At 52.5% G+C, this 25,025-nt stretch overlaps 1 protein-coding gene across 6 annotated transcripts in view; it reads right to left on the reverse strand.

Annotated features, from left to right (window-relative positions):
* SCARB1 (scavenger receptor class B member 1) overlaps nucleotides 1–25,004 on the reverse strand; it is a 78,191-nt gene extending 53,187 nt beyond the window's left edge. For 3 of the 6 annotated variants that reach the window (XM_082418277.1, XM_082418274.1, XM_082418275.1), the window contains exon 1: nucleotides 24,664–25,000. In XM_082418277.1, coding sequence (XP_082274403.1) covers nucleotides 24,664–24,789 — 126 coding nt within the window. In that variant the 5' untranslated portion in view covers nucleotides 24,790–25,000. Of the gene's footprint in view, nucleotides 1–24,663 lie in introns of all 6 variants that reach the window. The other 3 variants (XM_082418273.1, XM_082418276.1, XM_082418272.1) reach the window with 3 other exon arrangements.
* Between the last annotated feature and the right edge of the window lie 21 nt (nucleotides 25,005–25,025).

Genomic DNA, 25,025 nt, shown 5'->3' on the forward strand with positions numbered 1-25,025 from the left:
ACCACCGTGTTAGAGACTCAGACGAACCGACGTCAGATACATGCTTCAGAATAACTCGGGGAAGGAGAAATGGATGCAGGTGGTGGTACACATGAAACCGGAGGACACGGGACTCAGTGTCCATTAACGCAGTGAGTGGCACAGGGCAAGCATCCTGTTCTCGCTCTTTTTTTTTTTTTTTTGGCCACACCCCGCGGCATGTGGACCAGGGATCAAACCCGAGACCCCTGCAGTGGAAGCGCAGAATCTTAACCACTGGACCACCAGGGAAGTCCTGTGTTCTCTCTCTTTTTTTCATGGACATTTGAAATGTTCACAACAAGTTTTTTTTAAACCACTTAAAGATTCGAACCCTTCCCCCACCCCCAAAGAAAATGACAGGTCTTCTGTCTTCCTGAAGCCAACTCCACAAACTGTCCAATTTAGCCAGTGGATGAGTTTTGGATCACATGGTATTTCAAAAGATTTGAATTTGCTGACAACATCTTAAAAACGGCAGATAGGGCTTCCCTGGTGGCGCAGTGGTTAAGAATCCGCCTGCCAATGCAGGGGACACGGGTTCGAGCCCTGGTCCGGGAAGATCCCACATGCCGTGAAGCAACTAAGCCCGTGCGCCACAACTACTGAGCCTGCGCTCTAGAGCCCACGAGCCACAACTACTGAGCCCGCGTGCCACAACTACTGAAGCCCGCACGCCTAGAGCCCGAGCTCCGCAACAAGAGAAGCCACCACAGTGAGAAGCCCGTGCACCGCAACGATGAGTAGCTCTCGCTCGCCACAACTAGAGAAAAGCCTGCACGCAGCACCAAAGACCCAACGCAGCCAAAAATAAATAAATAAATAAATAATTTTTAAAAATAAAAATAAAAATGGCAGATAAATTCTGGATTTCCGGCTTCTTCTGAAAAACCAGGAGATGTGCCAGCACTGGGCCTGCCTCCCCACATGGCCCAGCCTGCTGAGCTGAGTAGCAGCTGCTCCTGGTGTGGGATCTGCTCTCCAGGTTACCACAGGCCTCACTGCTCCCTATCCCCTCACAGCAGGCGGCTTCACTCACTGGAGTTGCTGCATGGCCCTCACAGGTATCTGAGTTTGCAATCCCTGTCCTACAGTAACACAGGATGAGAACATGGTACTCATTCATTTATTCCGACCCTGCCTGAGCATCTCATACGCTCAAAGCTGGTCCTCAGTGCTATGGGGGGCAAAGTTCATCGGAGAGGAGCTGAGCAGGGATTGGAAAAATGACAGATTACTCACAAATGACTCAGACACACAATAGGAAGAGCTCAGCTCATCAAGTGTATTTATTGGCAACCACTGGCCAGCACCAGAACATCGTTTAACACTGGCAGGACTGTCACTAGGTACAACCACTTTGTAATATTGTTGGGGCACTAGCTACTAAAGCTAAAGTCCATGCCCTACATCCCAGTAATTCCATTTCTGGGTATTACCTAAGAGAAATGAAAACACATGTCCACACAAAGACTTGTACACAAATGTTCCCGGCAGCTTTACTCCTGGTAGCCTCAAACCAGAAACAACCTAAATATTAACCAGACATCACTGTATATTCACACAGCAGTGAGAAAGAACAGCCATGTGCAACGTGGGTGGATCTCACAAGCCTAATGTTGAGCAAAGAAGCCAGACCACAACAGTACCCGCTGGCTGATTCCATTTTGATAAAGTACAAAACCAGGTAAAACTAAGCTATGCTGGAAGAAGTCAGGGTAGCGGTCACCCTTGGGGCTGGGTAGCAACAGGGGGGAGTGCAAGGGGATTCTGGGGGTGCTGCTGATTACTCAGGGATGTTCAGTTGTGAAAGTTCTGCCTGCCCGACATGTACTAGGCTAACATTGACAATGATGCCAGCATTTACTGGGTGCCAGGCAATGTGCTAAATAAGCATTCGATGTGGCAGGCCCAAAGGCCACCTTTATCCCCTCCTCCCACTAAGTGAACCCTGACTTGCTTCTAGTATTGGGGAGAAAGCCCTAAATCTCAGAGAAAATGGGCCCAGACTGTAGTCCAGGCCCATGAGCCTGTCTAACCAATGAGAAGGAAAAGGAAGTCTGCTGGCAGCTTCTGAGAAAAAAGAAGATCCTCTTCCAATAAGAGAAAGAACTGAACAGAGCCCTCCCATTGCACCATCCCTCCTTCTGGCTTTGAATGATGTGTGTGACAGTGTGATGTCTGGCGCTGTGGCAGCCATCATGAGGCTATGAGGGCAAGGCTGAGAGAGTTGCATAGACACTGACCCAGTCCCCTGACATCACTGAACAGCTGAATAAATCTGGAGACATCCACCACCTCCAGTCTCTCATGAAGCACAATAATAAACCTCTGTATTATACCAGCCACTTGGAAGCAGCTTTTCTGTTGCTTGCAGCCCAAAACATCCCATTCGATGCAATGCTTGCTTTCATCTAAATATGACAATTAGTCCGTGAGGTAGGTACCATTATTTGCTTTGTTTTGTTGATGAGGAAACTGAGGCACAGAGAGATTAAACTACTTACTTGCTCAAGGGCACAAACCCAGTAGTGACAGAGGGTCCTCAACTCCAGTCTGCCCCCAAAGCCTGAGCTCTAACATTCTACTGCCTCCATAAAGGCTCACCGCAGGTGTGGATAGGTAAGGATCACGGGGAAGGGAGAAGACTGCTGGAAGGTGCAAGCAGTTCCGATCCCAGGCTCCCAGGCAAACCAAGCACAATCTCACCCTCCACCCGTAAGCCGGGGCCTCATCTGGACCCACCAACTACACCACCATGATGGGAACTCCGGGCAGTCTACCTGTCTGTGCTCTTTAGGACGAACAGTCTCCCCCAGGGCTGACTTCTGCCCCACTTTCTCCACATAATTCAGGCAGAGGACAGCCTTTCCTTCAAACACCGCAATTTCACCCCAATAATAAAGCAGCCTGTTTGCACACAAGAAAGGGCTCAGCAAACTACGGCCTGCGGGCCACATCTGGCCTGTTTCTGTTCATCCCAGGAGCTAACAACGGTTTTACATTTTTACATGTTTGCAAAAAAAAAAAACAGAAGGCTACTAACTCAAGACGCATGAAAGTTACATAAAATTCACATGTTGGTGTCCACAAATAAAGCTGTCGTGGCACTCAGCCAGCCCCCTCACAGATATATCGTCCACGCAGCTTCTGCACCACGGCTGCGGAGGTGAGAGGCTGAGACAGAACCTGTTTGGCCCGTAAAGCTGAGGATATTTACTATTTGTCCTTTACAGAGAGTGTGCCAACCCCTGTCCTCTGCCCCTTGGTCCCCTGACCGGCCACATGGAGACGTGAGTACCTCCCCTTCCTCCTTGGTGGCAGCACCGAGAATCAAGTGACAAGGACATGCACTGCTCTGAAGAAGGCACCCGGGGGTAAACGGGCCACAAGGACGCTTGCTAAATGAGCTTTCCGCCACTCACCTTGGCCCTGGTTCCAGAACGCGTGCGGAAGCTTGCCAAGGTCTTGTAAGATGGCGCAACGGTGGTTTGAGCCTGGAAGAATCAGAGGCTCAGGGCTGCCTCCTCCAAAAGCTCAACCTTTTGCAAGAGGCTCAGCGTGCTGTAATCACCCTGGCCAGGGGCTGGGCAATCTGGTCTACCACCTACGAACCCGAACCGGATCCTTGACGCCCGGATTGGCGGGGCGGGGGGAGGGGCGGTAGGGGGACCGGTACTGATCCCCCCTCAGGTTAAACCCCATCATGACTTTTTTTTTTTTTTTTTTTTTGGCTGGGCCACTCGGCACGCGGGATCTTAGCTCCCCGACCAGGGATCAAACCCACACCCCCTGCAGTGGAAGTGTGGAGTCCTAACCACTGGACCACCAGGGAATTTCCCCCATCACTTTTTAAAATTGTGGTCAAATACACATAACAGCACAGGTACCATCTTTACCATTGTTAAGCGTACAGTTCAGTGGCATTAAGTACATTCACATTGTCATGCAATCATCCCCACCATCTGTCTCCAGAAATTTTCATCTTCCCCAACTGAAACTCTATTCCCATTAAACACTAACTCCCCTCCCCCAGCCCCTGGCACCCACCCTCTATTCTCTGTCTCTATGAATTTGCCCCCCCCATAGGGACTTCATATAAGTAGAATCACACAATATTCTACTTCATATAAGCAGAATCACACAATATGTGTCTTTTTGTGACTGGCTTTTTTCACTTAGCATAATATCCTCAAAGTTCATCCATGTTATAGCCTGTGTCAGAATTTCTTTCCTTTTTAAGGCTGAATCACATCCCAGTGTACGGATGGACCCTATTCTGTTCATCCATCCATCTAGTGATGGCCACTTGGGTTGTTTCCACCTTTTGGCTGTTGTGAATAGTGCTGCGATGAACATGAGTGTGCAAATATCTCTTCAAGTCCCTGCTTTCAATTACTTTGGATATGTACCCAGAAGTAGAATTGCTGCATCCGATGGTAATTCTATGTTTCAATTTTTTGAGGAACTGCCAGACTTTCCCACAGCAGCTGCACCATTTATATGCCCTCCAACACTGTACAAGGGTTCCAGTTTCTCCACAACCTGACTAATCACTGTCATTTTTTTATAGCAGCCAGCCTGGTGGGCACGGGGCGATGGTTCACTGCGGTTAGGATTTGCATTCCGCTAACCATGAGTGATGTGGGGCACTTCCTCGTGTGCCTGTTGGTCACTTGCATATCTTCTTCGGAGAAATCTCTATGAAGTCCTTGGCCCATTTTCTAATCGGGTCGGTTTCTGTTGTGAATGAGTTGTCCCACCAAGAATTTAGGACCAGATTTATGGCCCACACTTTTCATCTGCTCTTGACTGCCCTCCCGGATATTTCCATCTTAGAAAACAGCTCCACCAGCCACTGAGTCCCTCAAACAGAAGTTCAAGAGACTTATTTCTCTCCTCCCCTCCCATCCCAAGTCTAATCCATCGGCATACCTGGTTCACGCTCCCTACAAGAGGAATCTTGACTCTGTTCCCTCCTTCCAATTATACTGCCTCTGCCCTGGCCGGAGGCACCCACTGTCTTCCCTGCCTCCTCTCAACCCCCCAACACTGCCTCCCCGCCCCGCAGCAGCCAGAGGGCTCTGTAAGACACGCATCAGATCATGTCCCGCCCCCCACTCAGAACCCTCCACTGGCATCTCAAGGAATTGAAACCCAAATCTCAACTCCTCCCCATGTCCTACAAGGCCCCGGCCCGCCTCTCCCCTCTCACCACCCACTTCTCCCCAAGCCCACCGGCCTGCTTATCACATTAGAGTGATAAGTTGCTTATCACCCCAATGTGATAAGCCACTTCCCACCTCCGGGCCTTTGCACTTGCTGTGCCCTGTGCCTGACGTGCTGTTCCTACGCCCAACTCCTCATCAGCTCCAACAGCCCCTCCTCAGGGAGGCCCTCCTGACCACCCACCCAAAGGAGAAGGACCCGGCCTGGGGTGTCCAGGACTGCAGCTCCCATGCCTGGTACAACGCCCAGCACACAGTACGAGCTCAGAACACACGCGCTGAAGGCTGCTTACGTCCCAAACCACAGAGAGGAGTCAAAGATCACCTTCCCCACGCCTGCCCCCCGGGGTTGAAGGACTTCTGAAACCTCAGCGGGACGCTGCCCCAGCCCCAGCCCTTTCTCCCTCGCCCGCCAAGGACACAGATGGCCAGGACTGCTGACAGCTGTACCCCACTTATCTGGGCTCCCCGTCCACCCACAAGCTGCCGGAGCCCAAGGGAGCATGGAGGTGACGTCATTCTCCTGCAGGAGAGGACAGGGAGGGCCAGGCTGCCCCCCAAGGACAGGCTCCCACCCAGGCCTGTGGCCACAGCCACCTCCACTCCCACCTCCCCAGGCCATGACGCTCCAGGCGCCTGACACACCCTTCATTACCACCGCCCCACTATCCCCACTGCTCTCACCAGGACTGGGCAACACTCGAAGCACTTTGCTCCCTGAGCCCTCACGACGACTCCAGGCGGTGTATGCTAACATCATCCCACCTTACAGTTGGGGAAACTGAGGCTCAGGAAGATTAGGTCACTGCCCAAGTGTGGCCAGTTTTCTAAATCCTCAACTCTATATATACACTGCCACATATATTAAAATAATAATTACAGTCAAAAATTATATTTTTTAATTCTTTTCATTATTCCCTCATTTGAGCAGGTAGAAAGAACAGGTATTGCTAGAGATGAGGAAACTAAGGCAGAAGGCTTACAGTGAGCCTAAGGCCAGAAGCTGCATCAGAACCCCGAGGGGCTCCCGACTCCCCGGTTTTCCTCTGTGATGAACACGTCCATCACCCAGGACCCTGGACGGCCTCCATGAACTAAGTCTGAATTTATTCCAAAAGAAGGTTGGTAATTAACAGCCACAAGGCCAGCCTGATGCGGTAGCACTCACTCACTTCCCATTTATCAACCCACTTATCCCTCGCAGCAACAGCCATGAGGCCAGGGCTATGATTATCCCCATTTTACAGATGAGGAAATCAAGGTCTGGAGGGGCCAAGTCACTTGCCCACGGCCAAGGAGCTGGGAAGCATCAACCTGGTGAGAATGAGGTCTGCCGAGGAACAGACCTCATCCAACGGGGGCAGCCCCCGGCCGACAGCTGCCGCATAGAGTTTCCAAACTGTCAGGAGTGCCTCAAAAAGTAGATTTGGATCTAAATCTGCCTGTCTTTAAATGCTGGCGACCGATATAATTTTTTTTAATACCAGCGTGGACCACACAAAACACCTCTCCAGCCAGGTCTGGGTCTGGGAGAGGCTGGGCTGTAACCTTGGGACAAAAGTGAGGGTTCCAGGTTCCAAATCTACCACAAGCTGTGTGACCTCGGGCAGGTGCCTCAACCTCTCTGAGCCGCCATGACTCTAGCCAGAAAATAAGCATAACCACAGCTCGGAGAGGGTTATGAAGACAATGAACCTGTACCACACGCAGCTTGGTGTCTGGCACATACTAAGTTCTGCCCCAAAACCTGTGAATGTGACCTTATTTAGAAAAAGGGTCTTTGCAGATTTAATTAAGGATCTCAAAGTGAGATCATCCTGGATTATGCGGGTGGACCCTAAATCCAACGATGAGTGTCCTTAGAAGAGAATACACAGAGGCAGAAATTGGAGGGATGCGGCCACAAGCCAAGGAATGCCTGGAGCCACCGGGAGCAGAAGAGACAAGGCAGGATCCTCCCCTAGAGCCTTCAGTGGGAGCACGGCCGACACCTCGATTTCAGACTTCTGGCCTCCAGAACTGGGAGAGAATACATCTCTATTCAAAACCACCCATCTGTGATCACGTGTTACGGCAGCCCCAGGAAACATATGCTCCCTGAGAAAGCTCCAGAAGACACACAGGAGCCTCCAGCAGGAAGATTTTTTTCTAGAATGGATCCCGACCTGCACCTTCCTTTGCCAGGTCCCAAGGAACAGGACTCCTTCCCACGCAGGCCCGTCATCACTGCTCCGGCAATAACAGGGAAACAGCCCCGTCCTTTGCAGCGCTCCGTGTACGAAGCCCGCAGGGCATAGAGGCAGGCCCACAGGCCACAGGAGGGTGAGTTCTGGGCCAGTACAAAGGTCTCCAAGATCCACCCCTCAGTGCCAAACCCAAGGTGGAGAAAGGCATGCAGGGTCCTCAAGGGTGGGCCTGGGACAGGAGGATATCCCGGTCCCTGTGGACACAAACAATGTTTTTCAGGAAGGAACTATTAACCCAAGTTGCCTTTGGAGCCAAGACCCACTGTGGGGAAAGGCAGTGGTGACTTTTCACATTGTGCCTTTTTTTTTTTTTTTTTTTGAGGTTGTAACTCTCTGCACGCTTTCAATCTTTTTTCATTGTACCCCTATTGTACTTTCCTTATTTTTGACGCCAGTGGGGGCTGTCTGGGCAAGAGCTGGCCCTGCCAAGCACATCCCATCCAGCTGTCATAAGTGACGCGACCATCCGAGGCTGCTCTACCTGAATTTTAATCCGTGGGAGCTGAGAAAATCAGCCCCAACTGCAAAAGAGGACATCGGCTTTTAGAAGAAAATCAAGTTCCCAGAGAACCCAAGAACTAGGACCTGGATTTGAACTCGGAGTTCTGCGGGTCTGCAGGTCGGGCAAACACTTGGTCGTGGGTCGAATGGCGTCCCCCAGAATTCATGTCCAGCTGAAACCTCAGAAGCTGACCTTATTTGGCAATGGTGTCTTTGGAGATGTGAACAAGTTACGGATCTCGAGATGACGTCATCCTTGATTTAGGGGGGGCCCTAAATCCAATGACAGGTGTCCTTATAAGAAGAGGCAAGGACACAGAGGGGACGGCCATGTGAGGACAAAGGCCCCGGAAAGTAATACACACATTACAGTTACACAGCAAGGAGGCCACAGGCCCGTCCTTAGCAGGAGGGGACCCCTAAGCTGGCTGCAGACAGCAGGGGGGTATGAGGGGTCGGCCACATTCCCTCCCCGTCCTGCACAAGGCTGACCTCTCCCTCTGAGCCTTTTCAGCTGAAGAGAGGCCCCTCACATCCTCTGTCCTCTCCCTGCAGCTGACCTCGGTCACCGGGGACCAAAGATTTCTGATTAAACCAAGTCCAGGTCCCGGGATCTATCCCTTGTTTGCTGTGTGCCCCCCCTCAAGCCCCTCAAACTCTCTGAGCCTCAGACCCCATCCCACCACTGACTTAGAAAAGGAAGAAGCCTCAAACACACAACTCAGAAGTACAAATCAAAACAACACCCATCACAACCACACACATTCTAGAATGCCAGACGGTATCGGGCGCTGGAGCAGATGTGGGAGGGAACGGCAACGGCCCTTATGGAAGGCACATTTGATGACACTGGCTCCCTGCCTCCCCCCTCCCGTGCCCTTCGACCTGGCAGCTCCACTCCCCGCACATCCCGAGGAAATTCTTGGGAACTTTAAGATGGAAGGTTCCAGGATGTTTGCTGTCTGAGGAGGCAGGAGTGGACGGAACCAGGTACTAGTCACGAAAGGAATAAACAAAACATGAGGAATGTAAACTCGGAAACCCAGGCAGTAGCAAGAAGCCATGGGCCAGATAAGAATACGGCACCATAGAAAGATTTCCAAGAGCGTGATGGGAGAAAAGTAGGGCTCAGAGCAGGAGTCAGGTACCGAGGGCAGAGGTCACCCTCTCCCCAGGCTCTGGCAGCCCAGGTGCTGCGCGTGGGGCCTGCTCGGCCATGCCCAGCTCAAAGCACTTACCACCTATTAGCCTGCTCAATCCTCACCTCAACCCTACGGGAAGGTGTGGTTTGTCCCATTTTACAGGAGCCTATCCAAACCCGAGACCCGAGGAACCTACCCCAGGTCACCCGCAGGCAAGTGGCAAAGCCAGGATTGGCCCCCATGCCCACCTGGCTCCAGAATTGAGCTCCAGCCCACTGTTCTGTGAGCAGACTCCTGGCACCACCTGTGGCACAAGGACACACGTGTCCTATTTAAAGACATACCACCCAGGGGATGGGTGCCAGGGCAAGGAGGGGTGAGACATGAGAGGAATAAGGGGAAGAAGAGGAAATAGAAGGAGACAAGGGAAAAGAGATAAACAGGCACGTGTATGCACACATCCACAGCTGCACTATTCACAATGACCAAAAGGTGGAAATAACCGTGTCCCTCAACTGATGGATGAGTAAACAGAATGTGGTCCATCCACACAGTGAAATATGATTCAGCCATAAAAAGGAGTAAAGCACTGACACAAGCTACAATCTGAAGAACCTTGAAAACGTGATTCTGAGTGAAAGAAGCCAGGCACAAAGGACCACACAGGGTAGGATTCCATTTATAGGAAATGTCCGGAACAGATACATCCACAGATACAGAAAGCAGACTAATGGCTGACAGGGAATAGGGGAGCTGGATGGAAGAAAAGATGGGGAGTGGGGTTTCACTTTGGGGTGACAGAAACATTTTAGAAGCAGAAAGAGGTGATGGTTCACACTGTGAATGTGCTAATTGCCACTGAATGGATCACTTTAAAATGATTAATTTTATGTTCTTTGAATTTCATCTCTATAAGTTATTAACTAAAAAACTTGTGGACTTCCCTGGCAGTCCAGTGGTTAAGACTTCACGCTTCCACCACAGGGGGCATGGGTTTGATCCCTGGTCCGGGAACTAAGGTCCTGCATGCCTCAGGGCAGCTAAGCTCGCGCACCACAACTACAGAGCCCACACGCCACAACTAGAGAAGCCTGTGCGCCGCAACGAAGACCCAATGCAGCCAAATAAATTAATTAATTAACTAATTAATTTTAAAAATATGGGGTGTGGTTTATTGCAACGACACGGATGGGTCTCACAAACATAATGGGAAGCAAGAACAACAAGACAAAACAAAAAAATACAGAGTGTGTGCCTTATTACGTCAGGGCTGGGCTGCTGTAACAAAACATCACAGACTGGGTGGCTTATAAACAACAGACATTTATTTCGTTCGGTCAGGAGGCTGGAAGTCTGAGATCAGGGTGCTGGCATGGTCAAATGAGGGCCCTCTTCTGGCTTGCAGACTTCTCGCTATGTCGTCACATGGTGGAAGGGGTGAGGGAGCTCTCCGGGGACTCTTTTACAAGGGCACTAATCCTATTCACGAGGGCTCCACCCTCATGACCTAATCACCTCCCAAAGGCCCCACCTCCTAACACCATCACTTTGGGCATTAGGATTTCAACGCATGAATTTTGAGGCATTCAGACCATAGAAATATGATTCCGTTCAAGTGAAGTTCAAAACCAGACAAAACTAAGCCCAGTGTTTAGGGATGTAGATGGGGTAACACAATAAAAAGCCAAGCAAGCTGGGAACAAGTCTCCTCTGCAGGGGCTTCTGGAGGGCAGATGAGGTTCTGCTTTTTCATCTGGGGATGATCACACTGGCGTTCGTTTTAGTTATTTATTTAATTGCGTGCGTCTTAGGCACTTTCCTTGAAGTGCATAAGATTTCACAATAAAAAGAAATCAAAGTTGAAAGTCCAAAGCAGGAGGCTGCAGCAGGTGGAATCTGGGGACCCTGGGAACAGGCAGTCAAAGGAAGTCCTGAGGCCTAGAGAGTCTTTCAAAGCTGCCAAGGGATTCCAGCTACAGCGGGCTCCTGGCCGAGTAAAGCCACAGTGACCTTCCTGTGCCAGCCAAGAGGCCAGATGGGGCCAGGGGGACCTGGCACAAGAATTTCTGCAAGCCTCAGAGGGACAGGCAGCGGAGATGAGAAGCTCCCACACCTGCCATCCCATCTCCACCAGACAGGCCCTGACACCCCAGGGCTGCAACGCCTTCCCAGCCCAGAGGATGCGGCGGCATCCGACCCAGCCCATGGCCCTCAAGTCCGTGGCACTGGGAGACCAGGAGGGCTGGAGGGGAGGAGACAGGCTGGCCGAGGGCCGCTGGAAGGATCCACACGCCTGGGCATGAGGGCAAGGAATCAGAGCTGAGAAAATGAGGAAGCAGATGGAAGGACGGCTGAGCGAGGCAAGGCCTGATGGAATCACTGGCTTCTTCCAGTCCGAGGGGAGGTTCAAACCCGCCTGGGGGCGCAGGCCTGCTGCAGGATGGGGTCACCCAGCTGGGATGGGGGTGGGGTCCAGGCGCCCATCCCAACTCAGCCAGGAGAGCTCTACCCCCATCTGACTCACACAAGGAGGCTTTTGTGTAGGACTCTGTCGGAAGAGAACGGGCACTCACGAGGAAACAATTAGACAAATCCAAATTGAAAGGCATTCCACCAGAAAAACTGGTCTGGTCCCTTAATAAACGCCAGTGTTGTGAAGGACCCAGTAAAAAGAATATGGCTGGAGGACTGGTCTGGATTAAAGGAGGAGAAAGAACCAAGGCAGCTGGACACAGGACGTGATTTAAACAATAAAAACCAAACAACTGCTCTAAAGGGTGCTCTTGGGTCAATAAGAGACTCAATGTAACCTGAGCATCAAAGAAGTAAATTATCACGAGCTTTCCTGAGGGTGACTGTGGTCTGTGGTCACAGAAAAAAATAGTCTTGTCCTTAAGACACGCACGCTGCAGTATTCTGGGGCGAGGTGTCCTGACGTCTGCAAGCAACTCTCACATGGTCTGGCAACGAGAGAGACAGACAGACAGACGGAGACTGAGAACGAAAATGCAGCAAATTGTAAACATTGGTGGAGCTCAGGAAACGGCTTACAGGAATTCGTTGCACTGTTCTTGCGATTTTTCCAAAATAAAATTTTTCAAACTGAAACATCGAGGTGGGAAGAGAACACTTTCGGCCGCTTTATGGATTATTTCACAAGTTTGAAACCTCCCTCCTGGGAATGGCTCGTACATCCACACCGTGGGATGTTCAGTCATCTAGATACCCAGTCAGAGCTACCCAAGCAACCGGGGAAAGTTTAGAGAAGAGACGCAGTGAGAAAAGCAAGATGCGGGAAAGTGGGCATAGTATGGTCCCGTTTCGGTAAAATGACAGACTAATCCTACTATAGGTGTGTGTATAAGGTTAAGATGACGACAACAGCAAACACTTATGTGACACTTGCCAAGCTGTTATTCTAAGTGCTTTACATGTGCCAACTCCTCCATCTTCATAAGAGCCCTGTACAGGAGATACTTCCATTAATGTCATTTTACAGAGGGGGAAATAAGGCACAGAGAGGTTAAGTTACTTGTCCAAAGACACACAGCTGGGAAGGGGCAGAACCAGGATTTGAACCCAGGCTGCCTGGCTCCAAAGTCTATGCTCTTGGGTCCACCTAAACTCCTGGATGCCAAAACCCTGGCCAAGGGCTAGAGAGAGTCATGCGGGTTTGAGAACCCATGCCTGACCTTGAGACGGTGACATGCCAACACTGCCTTCCAGCTCCCCATGTTCCAGTCTGCCTCATGCCTCTCACTCAGGTGGAAGGTTATCATGTGGGCACACAGGGCTCTCTCAGCACACAAAGGGATGCTCCCAGAGGCCCTGGGGGCCTGGCTGTCCAGGCAGGTCCCTCTCACACACAGCTCCTAGCTGCCCTAGGTGAAGAAGGGTGTGCCCCAGAGTTTGGGGCAAGGGCCAACAAGCTGGCAGCCGTTCATCCGGGGGACTGTTGATGACAGATGTGCTGGTTCACATTGCAGAACACACCTGCTGGCAACAGCGATTCCAGATCAACTCCTCTGCACCTGTACCTGGGCAGATTCCGATAAAGGTCAGAGTCTTTACTCATCCCTCCTCTGCGCCATCCCCTCCAGGGCACACCACTGGCGCCTCCCGCCCGGGGCAGACAAAGCCTGCACTTTGGCACACCCCAACCCTGACACCTCTCCCAGTTTACAACAAACACCTCTTCCCAATCCTGCCAGGAGGTGGGTGCGGACAGGAATGCAGACAGGGGACCCTGGGGACTTTCTGCCTGAAGAATGCTAGCTAATGACTTGCTTTTACAACTACTTGGCTTCTTCCAAGCCCTGTTCCAGGGGCCCATCTGACTTCCACCTACTTCCCCCACCCACCTGAGACAGTCTTCCCTGCCAGTACTCACTGCTAATTTGCTCTGTGGCCTTACTTAAATCTTTGCTCCCTTTGGGTTCTGGTTTTCCCAGAGAAAAAATAAAAGATGGAACTGAGTAAAACCCAAGCTCCAGATCTAACAGTCTGAGTTTATGAAACCTTCCCTGATAAACACAATCAGCTGATAAGCTACCATCCCCTCCAGAGGTCTTGGGTCAAGCCAAAGAAAAGAATCTCTAATACTATAATAACAAGAAGCAATGAGATGAAGTGAGGAAGCTACTCTGGGGAAAAGGGCACATCAATCATTTTTGCTGCCTGTCACCCTTTCCTCCTTCTGCTAACAGTGACCCCCCCCCCCACCTTTTCCTTTAGGGCACCACCCCACCCCACCTCAGTCCCTCTGCTTTGGGGAAAAAAAGTCCTCCTTCTCCAGCTCCAAGAATGGGCACGTAATCCAAGCCTGACCAATCGGAGCAGTCCATTTCTCAAGCTACAGTGATTGGCTCAGGGATAAGCATGAGAGACAAGCCCAGCCAATCAGAGCCCATGAGCATTCACACCACAACTTTTCCCAGCCACTGGGAAAATTCTCTAATTATCTTTGAAGGTCCCTCTATAAGGTTCCCTTTGGAGACCTCCGGGGAAATTCAAAGGAGCCAGTTTCTCCCCCATGTGGTACAGACGGCCATCTGAGCCCCAGATAAAGCTGCTGGCCAGTGATACGAAAGCACACATACAAAAAATGAATTTTTAACTCTTGGATTGCATTCAAGCTGGACCCACTATGGGACCCCACAGGAGGAAGAGCAGGGCCACAAGAAGCTCCCTCCCCACCCTCTCTGCACTCTCCAGGCCAACACTAACCCGGTCGACTTGTGGTTTATTGAGTGCAGGTAAAAGATTTTGCCTGGTTGAGCTGATGTGCGATCCTGTACGTACAGAGCAAGTACGTATCACCAGCAAGCTGGACCTGGGTCTCCCAACTCCAGCCTCACGAGGTTTCCACTCATAAGGACAGGAAACGCAAGTGGTTCCACCTTAAGGCTGAATTTGGGCTTAAATGCAGCAGGAGGGAAACACCGCCACGCCCCCAGTCCAAGCCACCCAGCTGAGGCCAAGATGCCAGCATGAGGATCCCTTCTCCTTCCGAGAGGCAGAGCGAGGCAGCCCCAGACCAGCCTCCACGCCTCCCCTGGCCCCTTGGACGGGACAGATGCTCTTTCTTTACCCACCACCCCCAGATGGCCCCAATGACATCTTTGTAAACCTGTGTCCCTTCCTTCTGGCGACTCCGCCTTCACGTTGGGACAGAGGAGGGGTCAATCAACACTCAGCCAGTAGAAACACCCAGTCACTGGAGTCAGAGAGACGTCTCTGGAATCCAGGCGGGGCTTGTTAAGACGCAGGCCCTGAATCCACGAACACGTCACGCAGAGCTGGCTCCCAGGTGCTCCCTGGTGCCAGGCGCACAGGTAGGAGGGGAAGAGCCAGTATTGGAAGCCAAGGAGTCTGGCTTCAAAACTCCATGCTTTTGAGGATCCCGATTGGAATCATCTCACTGCCTCGACTCAACGTCCCACCCCAGCCAGGTCTCTGCCCTGGACCAGGGCCCCCAGCCATGCAGTACAGTCATGAACAAGAGAGACAAGGCCCCTGCCTCGTGGAACCTCAAGAAGTGAACAATATAATTCCAGAGCATGGTGACGGCTTGGCAGACAGTAACACGGAATGCTTATAACATAGATGGGGTGGGGTTCATGGGGGGAGGGGGGGTCTCTTCTTCAGGAGGTCACATTTGAGCTGAAACGTAAGAGGAACCAAACATAAAAGCCAGGAGAAAGGAACAGTCTGTGCAAAGGCCCTGAGGCAGAAAAGAACACAGTGTATTGGAGGAAAAGAAAGGCCTGTGAGGCTGTAGCAGGGCGGAAGTGCAGGGAGTGGAGGTAAGTGGCTTACAGGCCACGGCGGGCAGACGAGTTTCAGACCACACGCAAGAAGGTTTTCATCAGGGCTGCGAAATGATCCAATGTGCATTATTTTAAAGAGCATTCTAGCTGCGGCAGGGGAAATTGCCGAGAGGGTGGCAGGAATAGGAGCAGACAGGCGGGAGAGGAAGCTCCTGCAGCAGGTGAGAGGCGGAACGGCTGGATGTGGAGGGGGGGCCGTGCAGGGGGAGGGGCGCGGTCCCCAGGTGCCCGCACAGGACGACAACCTGACACTCATCACGAACCTCCCTGTGAAACCACCCTCGTCTTCTAAACATCCGTTCAGTAACTATTTGAGAACCTACCATTATGTGCTAGGTGTCGTTCCAAGTGCTTGGGACACAGCGATGAACAAAAGCTAAGGTCCCTGCCCTCATGGGCCTGACATTCTCACAGGGAGAAACAGACAATAAATGATAAACAGGATGCATAGGTAAATTCGGTGGTATCTCAGCAGGTGACGGGACTACAGAAAAAAACAGCAGGGTAAGGAGGGTTTGGAGCACCAGGGAATGGGAAGGGAACTTGCAATATTAAAAAAGAGAGATCCGTGGGCAAGTGAGATCTGAACAAAGCCTAAAGGAGGTGGGAGAGTGACTCACGCACATGTCACATCAGGGAAAGAGCTGTGGGCAGAGGGAAGAACTTAGTAAGGCAGATGTGCCAGTAAGTCTGAGGAACTGCCAGAAGGGCCATGTGCAAGGGCAAGGTGAAGGGGAGGACAGAAAGGGGTCAGGATCAGATGGAACAGGCCTCAAGGGACAACATAAGGGCTCACCTTGACTCGGAGGGGATGGGGCAGGTTCACTGCAGGGCTTTAAGCAGAGGAGGACGGTGCAGTTTTCATAGGATTCCTTTGGCTGCTGTGCTGAAAAACCTGACCAGGGAGCAAAGGTGGGCGCAGGGATCCTGCAGCAATCCAGGTGAGAGCCGACGGCACCTTGGACCAGGGTAGTGGCCGTGGGTGTGGAGAGAAGCTGGATTCCGGTTATATTTTGAAGATGAAGCCATAAAATATCCTGATGGTTCAGTGTGGGAAGTGAGAGAGAGTCAAGGCTCACTCCAAGGCTTTCGGCCTGGGTAGCTGGAGAATGGACAAGCAACGGCCTGAGATGGGAACGTGGGTTTCACGGGGAGTGATGGGAAGTCAGGCGCTGGCTAGGGTAAGCGTGAGCTGCCTTTGACCACCCAGGTTGAGATATGGAGTTGGCCATTGGATGCTTGAGACTGGAGTTCAAGGGGAAAGGTCCGGGCCTGGGATATCAATTTGGGAGGCGCCAGGACAGAGATGGCATTTGACACGTGAGACCGGGTGAGCACGGCCAGGAAAGGCCTGAGCCCTGGGACGTGCCAATGGCCGGCGGTCAGGGAGATAAGGAGACACCAGCATCTGAGTCCAAGAGCGGCCCAAGAGAGCACACGTCAAAGCGTCTCAAGAGTCCTTCTAGAAAAATGGTACAGATGAACCGGTTTGCAGGGCAGAAATAGAGACACAGATGTAGAGCACAAACTTATGGACACCAAGGGGGGAACGTGGCAGGGGTGCTGGGGGGCTGGGATGAACTGGGAGATTGGGATTGACATGTATACACTGATATGCATAAAATGGATAACTGATAAGAACCTGCTGTATAAAAAAAAAAAAAAAAAAGAGTCCTTCTAGAAGCTTCCAGAAAAGGTGGGAGGAACTTCACCCAGAATGCCAGGAAGCAAGCACAGGTCAGGCCACTCCTGTTCCTTCCTCCCCTCCCCCCTCCCCAGCACGAAGCAATCGGGGAACAGGAGGAAACAGTGGGGCGGAGGTGGGGGAAGGAAGCAAGACAATGCAGCCAGCTGTGCCCTGGGCCATCGGGGGCCCGGACGTCTGGGTTTGAGGAGGTTCTGAGCAAAACGATCCTGAGCTTCAAATCAGAACCACCTATAACTCACCAGCTCCTGGGCCCTGGAAATCTCCAAAGCCGAGAATGAACTTTTTTGTGTTGTTTTTGTTTCTCTTTGCATTTCAGCTCTGGTGGCCACTCCCAGGGCCAGTGGAGGCCAAGGTCGCATTTGACCAAGCGGGAGGGAGAGGAGGCACATAAAAGGACTTCACCTTTTGTCTTGCTTTTGTATTTCTGGCCGACTGCTACAGTCGAATTCTTTGCACCATAAATGTGTTTATGGGGACAAAGTTGCTAGATCTCTGCGGCACAGAAGGGCGGGGCTGTGGGAGGGAGGTGGGTTCTCAGGGTGGACTCCCCGTAACCGAATTCTCTAGTTCTACGATTATGAGCCGGAAAAGAGCCTTGTGGCTGAAACCAGCCTTGGGGGCGGCTTATGACCCCAGGGGCCTCTCTGCTGCCGACCAAGGGCATAGGACCACCCTTCCGGGCACCACGACCACCGGGAGGACCCACGGTCATTGATGGAGCAGACGTGCCTGTGCCGGGGCTCCGGCGGGACCAAACTGCCCAAGGGAAGCTCTTCAACCAACAAGTCCTCGACACCGACTCACTTCTGTCCCGTTTGCTAGAAGTTGAAGCCAGAACGGGATGATTCCAGGTAGCTGTCACCAAATTTTAGCTAATCCCATGAGTCACGGAGCAGAGGCCCAGCCAGGATGAGTCACTCTAGGAAAGGATGGGGAACGTGTCCTGAAATGGGAAGAGCCCGGCGCACTGAACACAGCCCCGTGCCGGGCCTGGGACACATGGCCACATGTGTGTGCACACACCCCAACACACGCGGACACGTGTTAACACGTGTGTCCACATGTCCCCATGTGTAACTCTACACTCAACAGGTGTCAACACACGTGTGTGAGCCCACACATAGACACCTACGTAACAGCACGTGTGAACCCGTGTGCACCAGGCTACCACACGCGGGCACACGTCATGTGTGTACACGTGTGTTCGTGCACATACACACGTATGCCATCACGGGGACACTGTGCTCCAAGCCGACACATGCTGACACGCAACACTTGTCTGTGTGTGAGTGCTTCGGCACATGGCCACACGCAGGCGTGCGTGGGCGCATGCCGACACGTGTTCCTGTGTCACCAGTCAGCGTGTGCAGCCGGCACACGTGTGCACACATCAACACACGTGCGCGCGCACACACATGAAACCAGAGGAGCAAATCCGTCAGCAGCAAAGAGGGAAACAAAAATAACCAACACTCGGGGAGACTAAAAATAGCCCGTATTTTCAGCTGTGGCTCTGGAGGGATAGGAAGCTCCCGGCAGGAAAGAGGAAGAAAAACACAGCAGAATCGGAGCACACCTGCGACCCCACTGCCCCCCGAGAAGGGAGCACCGCCCCCCATCCGCGGCCATGGGTCAAGTGTGCGGCCAGAGGGAGCCTGATGTGGTCAGAGGCGGTCAGCCCGCGACGCCGTGACGCCCTCTGAGACGCAACCCTGGGGCTCTGTGGAGGCCCAGACGGACGGCAGGGCACAGAGCTGGCCGAGCAGACCCTGCAGGACAGGCGGGGTCGCCCTGAGGGTCGCTGGGACCATGGGCCAGGGAGAGGCTGCCCTCCCCAGCTTCCCTTGGCATCTGCGATTCTAGAGCTGCCCGGGCCTAGCAGACAGCCCTGGAGGGAAGACGTCAGGACGTACCCTGTACTCGCAGTTTGGGGGAGGTGATTATCAGGAGAAAGGCCTGGGAAGGACCCCACTGCCCCACTGTCTGTGCAGGAAAAAGACAAGGAAAGGTGGACCCCAGCAGAGAACAGGGGAAGGGCCTGCCCTGCCCCCAAATGTCAAGTCGAGCTGCTGGGAAATACTGTACAGAGGGTGGGGAGGACGGGGTCCACAGGTGGCGGGCTCGCTGGAATCTTGTTTCTGCCACTTCAGCTGTGTGACCTGGGGCAAGTGTCCTTCCGGCTCTGTGCTTCCATTTCCCTCAATAAAAGAGAGGCAGAGGGAGCTATTTAGACACTAAATGAAGCAGCTGAATACACGTAAAACACACAGGACAGTGTCTAGTGCATAATCATGTCCACTGACTGATATCTCTCCCCAACCCCTGCCTCTGAACTGATGGGCAAAGGAGATTTGCCAGAGGGCACGAAGCACGGGGGCAGGGCACAGTGTTCCTGAAGGCTCTCTGGGAGGCCCTCGCCAAGGGAGGAGGGGGCAAAACAGAGTTGGAGGCTGGGGGTGGTGGTGGGGAGAGGCTAAGGAAACAGCCCGACCTCAAAGTGCTCAGCGTCTGCCCATCCCACCATCCTACTGTGAGCCCAAGTGCTGCTCCGGTCCTGGGGACGCTGCAGGGACAGCGGCAGGCCAGCCCACGCCCCTGCTCATGAGGCAGAGGGAGAATGCACAAATAAACATATAACATAAGGGGGTGGCTTTTAGGGACATGAGGGGCGAACTGTGCAGGTATCTGGGGATGAGCCTTCCGGGCAGTGGAGAAAGCAAGCCAGAGTTTGGCGGGACCAGGCTTGCTGGGTTGAAGGACTTCAAAGAGATAAGCGTGGCAGGTGAGCAGAGGAGCCAAGAGGGGGTGCAGTGAGAGAGGGAAGGAGGGCTGCATCGTGGCGGGGGGACTTCAGGCCACTGAAATGACCTTGGTATTCACTCAGAGTGAGACGGGAAACCTCAATGGGTTGTGAGCAGAGGGGACACATGATCTGGTTGTCTGTGGAGACCAGGGATGAGACTACTGCACTAGTCCAAGCAGTGGATAGAGGAGGGCAGAGCGGTGGAGACGTTGAGAAGGGGTCAGAATGCAGATATGCCTTTGAAGGGAAGCCGATAAGATTTGCTGATGGACCAGATACAGGGGTATCACAAAAAGCATGCAGTCAAGGATGACCCAAGGTTTTTGCCTCTACTCTTGGAGGGAACGAATGGAGATATCACTTATTGAGATGGGGACACAGATGGGAGAAGACTTGGGCAGCTGGAAAAATTCATGGATATAGCACCCAAGGCTGATTCCAACTAGAAAACATAAAAGACAGCAGAGGGAGACTCAGCTTCCCACCCCACCCCCAGCTGTGGAGAAGGCCACCAGGCCCATCATTGCACATGGTGGCCCAGCAAACGAACCCCTTCCCCTGTGGCCCAGCGGGGCCTTCCCTGGTGGACCAGAGACATCCAGTAACTTGGAAATACACGCCCAGGGACCTGGACTGCACTTCCTAATCCATGCAAACACAGAGGGCCACGCATGCCAGGCTCTGTTCTAGGCTGTGGATATAAGAGTGCCCGTCCTCCTGGGGTTTGCCTCAGGATTATTTCACACACACACACACACACACACACACACACACACACACACCCCAGCAAGGTAACTTGGGCAAATTACTCTCTTAAACTTCTGTTTCCCTAACTGTAGTTGATGACAGTGAGATGTGTGTCCCAGAATTCTCCCAGGACTAAACGAGATGATCAACATTTACAAAGATGCCTAGCACACCATCACCCTCGATTATACTCCTGAGTGCATTCGGTCTGAACACCTCTTGTCCAACCCTACCCACTGGGGGAAAGGAGAAGAAATGAGTCTCATTCTCCCCCAAGGCCTCTCCCAGCGACCTCCATCTCCAGGGCCCCTCCACTGTGTGCCTCCTGCATTCTGCATCTAACTCATTTGGCCATTCTTTGGGGAAAGCTACGGGTTTCGTTACTAATTTTTAACTAAACACATAATACGTGAATACATTCTCCTTATTTACAAAGAAAAAGTATGAGCCTTACAGATAATGCATAAATATTCTCCCTGCCACACCCCCAGTCCCCTGAGAGTAACCACTTTTGTCAGTCTGGTACACACCCTTCCACACCTTTTTCTGTGCTTTTACATGCACTGATAGAAACCCAGTGAAAAGACAGAGTATTGTTTTGTGGAGTATGTTTTGGTTTTTTTTTTTTGGTTTTTTTTTAACACGAGTAGCCTCAAAGCTTTTTTTCAATTAGTAATGTGTTTTTTCTACTTTTCTGTGCCCAAACGTAAATATCTAGTTCCTCCTCTCTAACTTTTACCTAGAAATCCACTGGATGAAGGGCTCCTGCTTTACTTCCTATGCCCCTATTGAAATGTAGACCAGATTTGGCGGTCAGGATTCCTGCCCGAGACTGGCACGAGCTGTGTAAACTGGGTACATCCAGAGCAGGTTCGCACACAGGTCACCGCCTTTGTACTTTATCATCTCGCCAGGAAACAAACTAAATCCAGCCCCTGCCTCAGAGCTGAAGACACATGCCCTGGCTCAGAGGTGAAGTAACTGGCCCGAGGTCCCCAGCCAGCAAATGGCACAGCCAGGTCTGCAAACCCTGAGCTCTGGAAACTGACATCGGTTTCAAAACGAGCCACACCCCTATGCAACCCCATTAGTAACCTGAGAAATGTAAATCACACACATCAGATTAACCCCCGCCCCAAAACTGTAATAAGAAAGCGGTAATCCCAGTAATGGCAGAGATGTGGGGGAGTGACTAGTTTCATACTCTGTGGATGGGACTATAAATGCCCTCAGTCTTCAGAAGGGCCATTAGGCTGTGTCCAGATGCAAACTGGACGTACCATCTGGACTAGAGGCTTCTCTTCTAGAACTGTACCCGGTGGAAGTGTTCATCCAGGTACACAGAGAGGTATGTATGAGAAAATTATCAGTCAGTGGAGAAACAGGTAAGTAATTAAGTGTACAGCCATTCAAAGGAATACTATGCAGCAGTGAAAAGCGTGACCGATTTGTATGTTTTGACATGGAAAAATTCCCAAATGATATCTGTGAATTGAAAAGCAAACTGCAGGCTATTTCGAAGTAGTTTAGTTCAATATATGTAAATATATATATATTAATGTGTCTAAATCCATGCTCGTGATGTGTATCTCCATAAAAATCTAAAAAGATACTCTCGGATGATGGTGGTACTATCCCAGGAGGGGAATAAAATGGGGGGAACCTTTTTTTCCCTCCACTTGAATTTTCTTTTTTTTTTTTTTTACAAACAAGAATCCATGTATTTTCTATACACGGACTTCTTTAACCCCAAAGCATAAAAAAAAAAAAAAAGTAGAAATCAAAGCACAAGCCCTCCCATTCAACTTGTACGTGGACACATGCAGCCAAAGAAAACACCAGCGGGCCATCCGTCCCTCTCCTAGCATCCCACCCACTCGGTCCCCTGAACACAGATGCTCTTCTTCCAAGGGAAGGCTCTTGGCCAGGGCTCAGCCTGAGCTGTCCAAGAAGAAACTGTCACAGGCTGGGCTCGCCTCCGTGCCTTCACACCACTCAGCCACAAACCAATCACCTTTGGGATATTCACGGAGGATGCTGGGTGGCTCTCACTCAAGTTTAAGCCCAGAAATCTTAGCTCCGGGACAACTGAGGACAGTGGCGCTTTCCTCTTTGGAAGCCCTGAGGAGGAGTGGGAAATTAGGTAGGGCACGCGGGTGTGCATGTACACACACGCACACACACAGACATCCTTCATCTGACTGAGAGCCGTGAAAAGAAAACACCTGAATTAAGTCCAAGAGGGACAGGGCTGACAAGATTCTGCATCAGCTATAAATCCCACTCATCCCCCACACCCCCAAAACAACAGGCTCTCTGCACGGGATCACGGCGGGCTCGCCACACTTACAGCACCCAAGTGATGGTCTCTCCAGGGCTCACACAGTACAGAAACCACAAATTTGGCGGGCGTTTACGGCCGGCTTTCACTGAGATAAAGCTGTCACAGCTACTTTGAAAAGCAAAACAGATACACCCGTTGGCCACCACGGGAGAGAAAGAAGCAGTTCTGCCGCTCTCAGGTTTCCCCAAGAAACATTTTCCCGCCACTTCACAGGCAAGAAAAAAAAAAAACCACTAAGAGGAACTCGGAGCTCAATGTCACCATCGGCCAGGATCTCCTTGCAATCAGATTACAGGATTTAATGGGACAAGATTTGACGACAAAACAAAGGACACAGTGTGGCCAAGATGACTCAGACAACTGCTCACCCAGAGACCTCGAGAAAAACCAAACGTTGCTCCATCTTTAAAGCCAAAAAATGGCAGCCGGGTCCAAGCAGATGCAGCCTTCATTCATTCGCTCATTCATTCATCTCCCAAGCATCCCGCGCTGGGCATGGGGCACAGACACGAAAAGGGGACAAGTCCCCATTCTCAAGAAACTCGCCTAAAGAAGCCGCTTAAGGGGAAAAGAGAAATCAGCTAGCAAGTGAGGACAGACACCTCTTTCTGCCAGCTCTGCGTCTGGCTGGATCTTGGGCCAAGGTGAGCCTCAGTTTCCCCTCCCGGCCCTGCAGGTGCTGGCCTTGCCTTCAAAGAGCTGAATGCTTTTGCCTCAAGTGTGATACTCTGCAATCTCCCTGTCCTTCAGTAACTCCAGGCTCATTCAAAAATGCCGCCAGACACCCAGGGCAGAGTCTGACGGTCTGAAGGCCAGCTGACAGCCTTAATTTGTCTCCCTGGTTGAAAGGGCAGTGGTGTATAAGGTTAGGATGGCAGGAAAGCTCTCCGGCTGTGGACTCCCCAAGGACCCTGTTTATGCAGCCTTGGGCTTATGCCTGCCTCTGTGTGGATCTGGGGAGAAAAGCGGCTTATCACTGCCAATCTGCATCAGGAAGGCAGCGTCCGGGAACGACAGAGCAGCTCATTCCGCCTCTGAGAAGGGGTTTGTATGGGGGAGGTTCTGGACAGCAGAGACCGTTCTCCTGAGCACCCACCGGCCTGGGCACCCATGGGAGTCTCACATGCACGTGCATGGAGGGTTCCTGTCCTCCTGTGCTCACAGGAAACAAGCAAAGTGCAGCCTTAGTTTTACCACACACTGTCACAGGCTGCCGTAGAAGAGGCAAGAAGCATGTGAAGCGGCTCCTGGGCTCCTCCAGGCAGTACCAGAAACGTGGCCGCACTCCAGCCCCGCCTCGGACCCCAGACCCTTAAGGTGAGGTCAGGCTCCCAGATGGTCTCTAATTCAGGCTTCCCCAACCCGGGCCTGCGCCTCCAGCAAAAGCCCTGGATGCCCTCCTTGGCCCCCAAACTCAGCCTGCGTCCTGGGTCCGGGAGGCTCCTGGGAAGGTGGCCAGCTGCCCCTCCTCATGCCCTCTGGTCTCTCCGGTGCTCAGGGGCCCCGGCCCAGGACACCCGGCCCTCCTCGGCGCCCAGCGCCCTCCAGCCCCGGAGGGGACCGCGTGCACTGACCCCCGGCCGGGCCCCTCACCCACCTTGAGGACCTGCTGCTTGATGATCGAGGGCACCATCACGATCATGATAACGCCCAGCACGGCGCACAGCAGCCCGGCGAAGCCCAGCGCCGCGACCACCCGGCGCGCTCTAGAGCGGCTGCCCATGTCTGCGCGCCCCGGCGCCCGCGCGCTGCTCGCGGGGCTCCGCGCCTGTGGAGGGACCGAGGCGGGGACGGAGGTGACTGAGGCAGCGACTCCGCGGACGCGGGCCGCAGCGGCACGGCGGGCCCGGGACCGCAGCGCACGGAGGAGCGGCCCGGCAGGTGGCCAGCGGTTTTATGTGCCATCGCCCGGGCGCACCGCCCCCGGGACGCCCTGGGCACCAGGATCTGGGCGGGCGC

This window comes from Balaenoptera physalus, assembly GCF_965194825.1.
Source record: "Balaenoptera physalus genome assembly, chromosome: 12".
NCBI classification, from domain to species: Eukaryota; Metazoa; Chordata; class Mammalia; order Artiodactyla; family Balaenopteridae; genus Balaenoptera; species Balaenoptera physalus.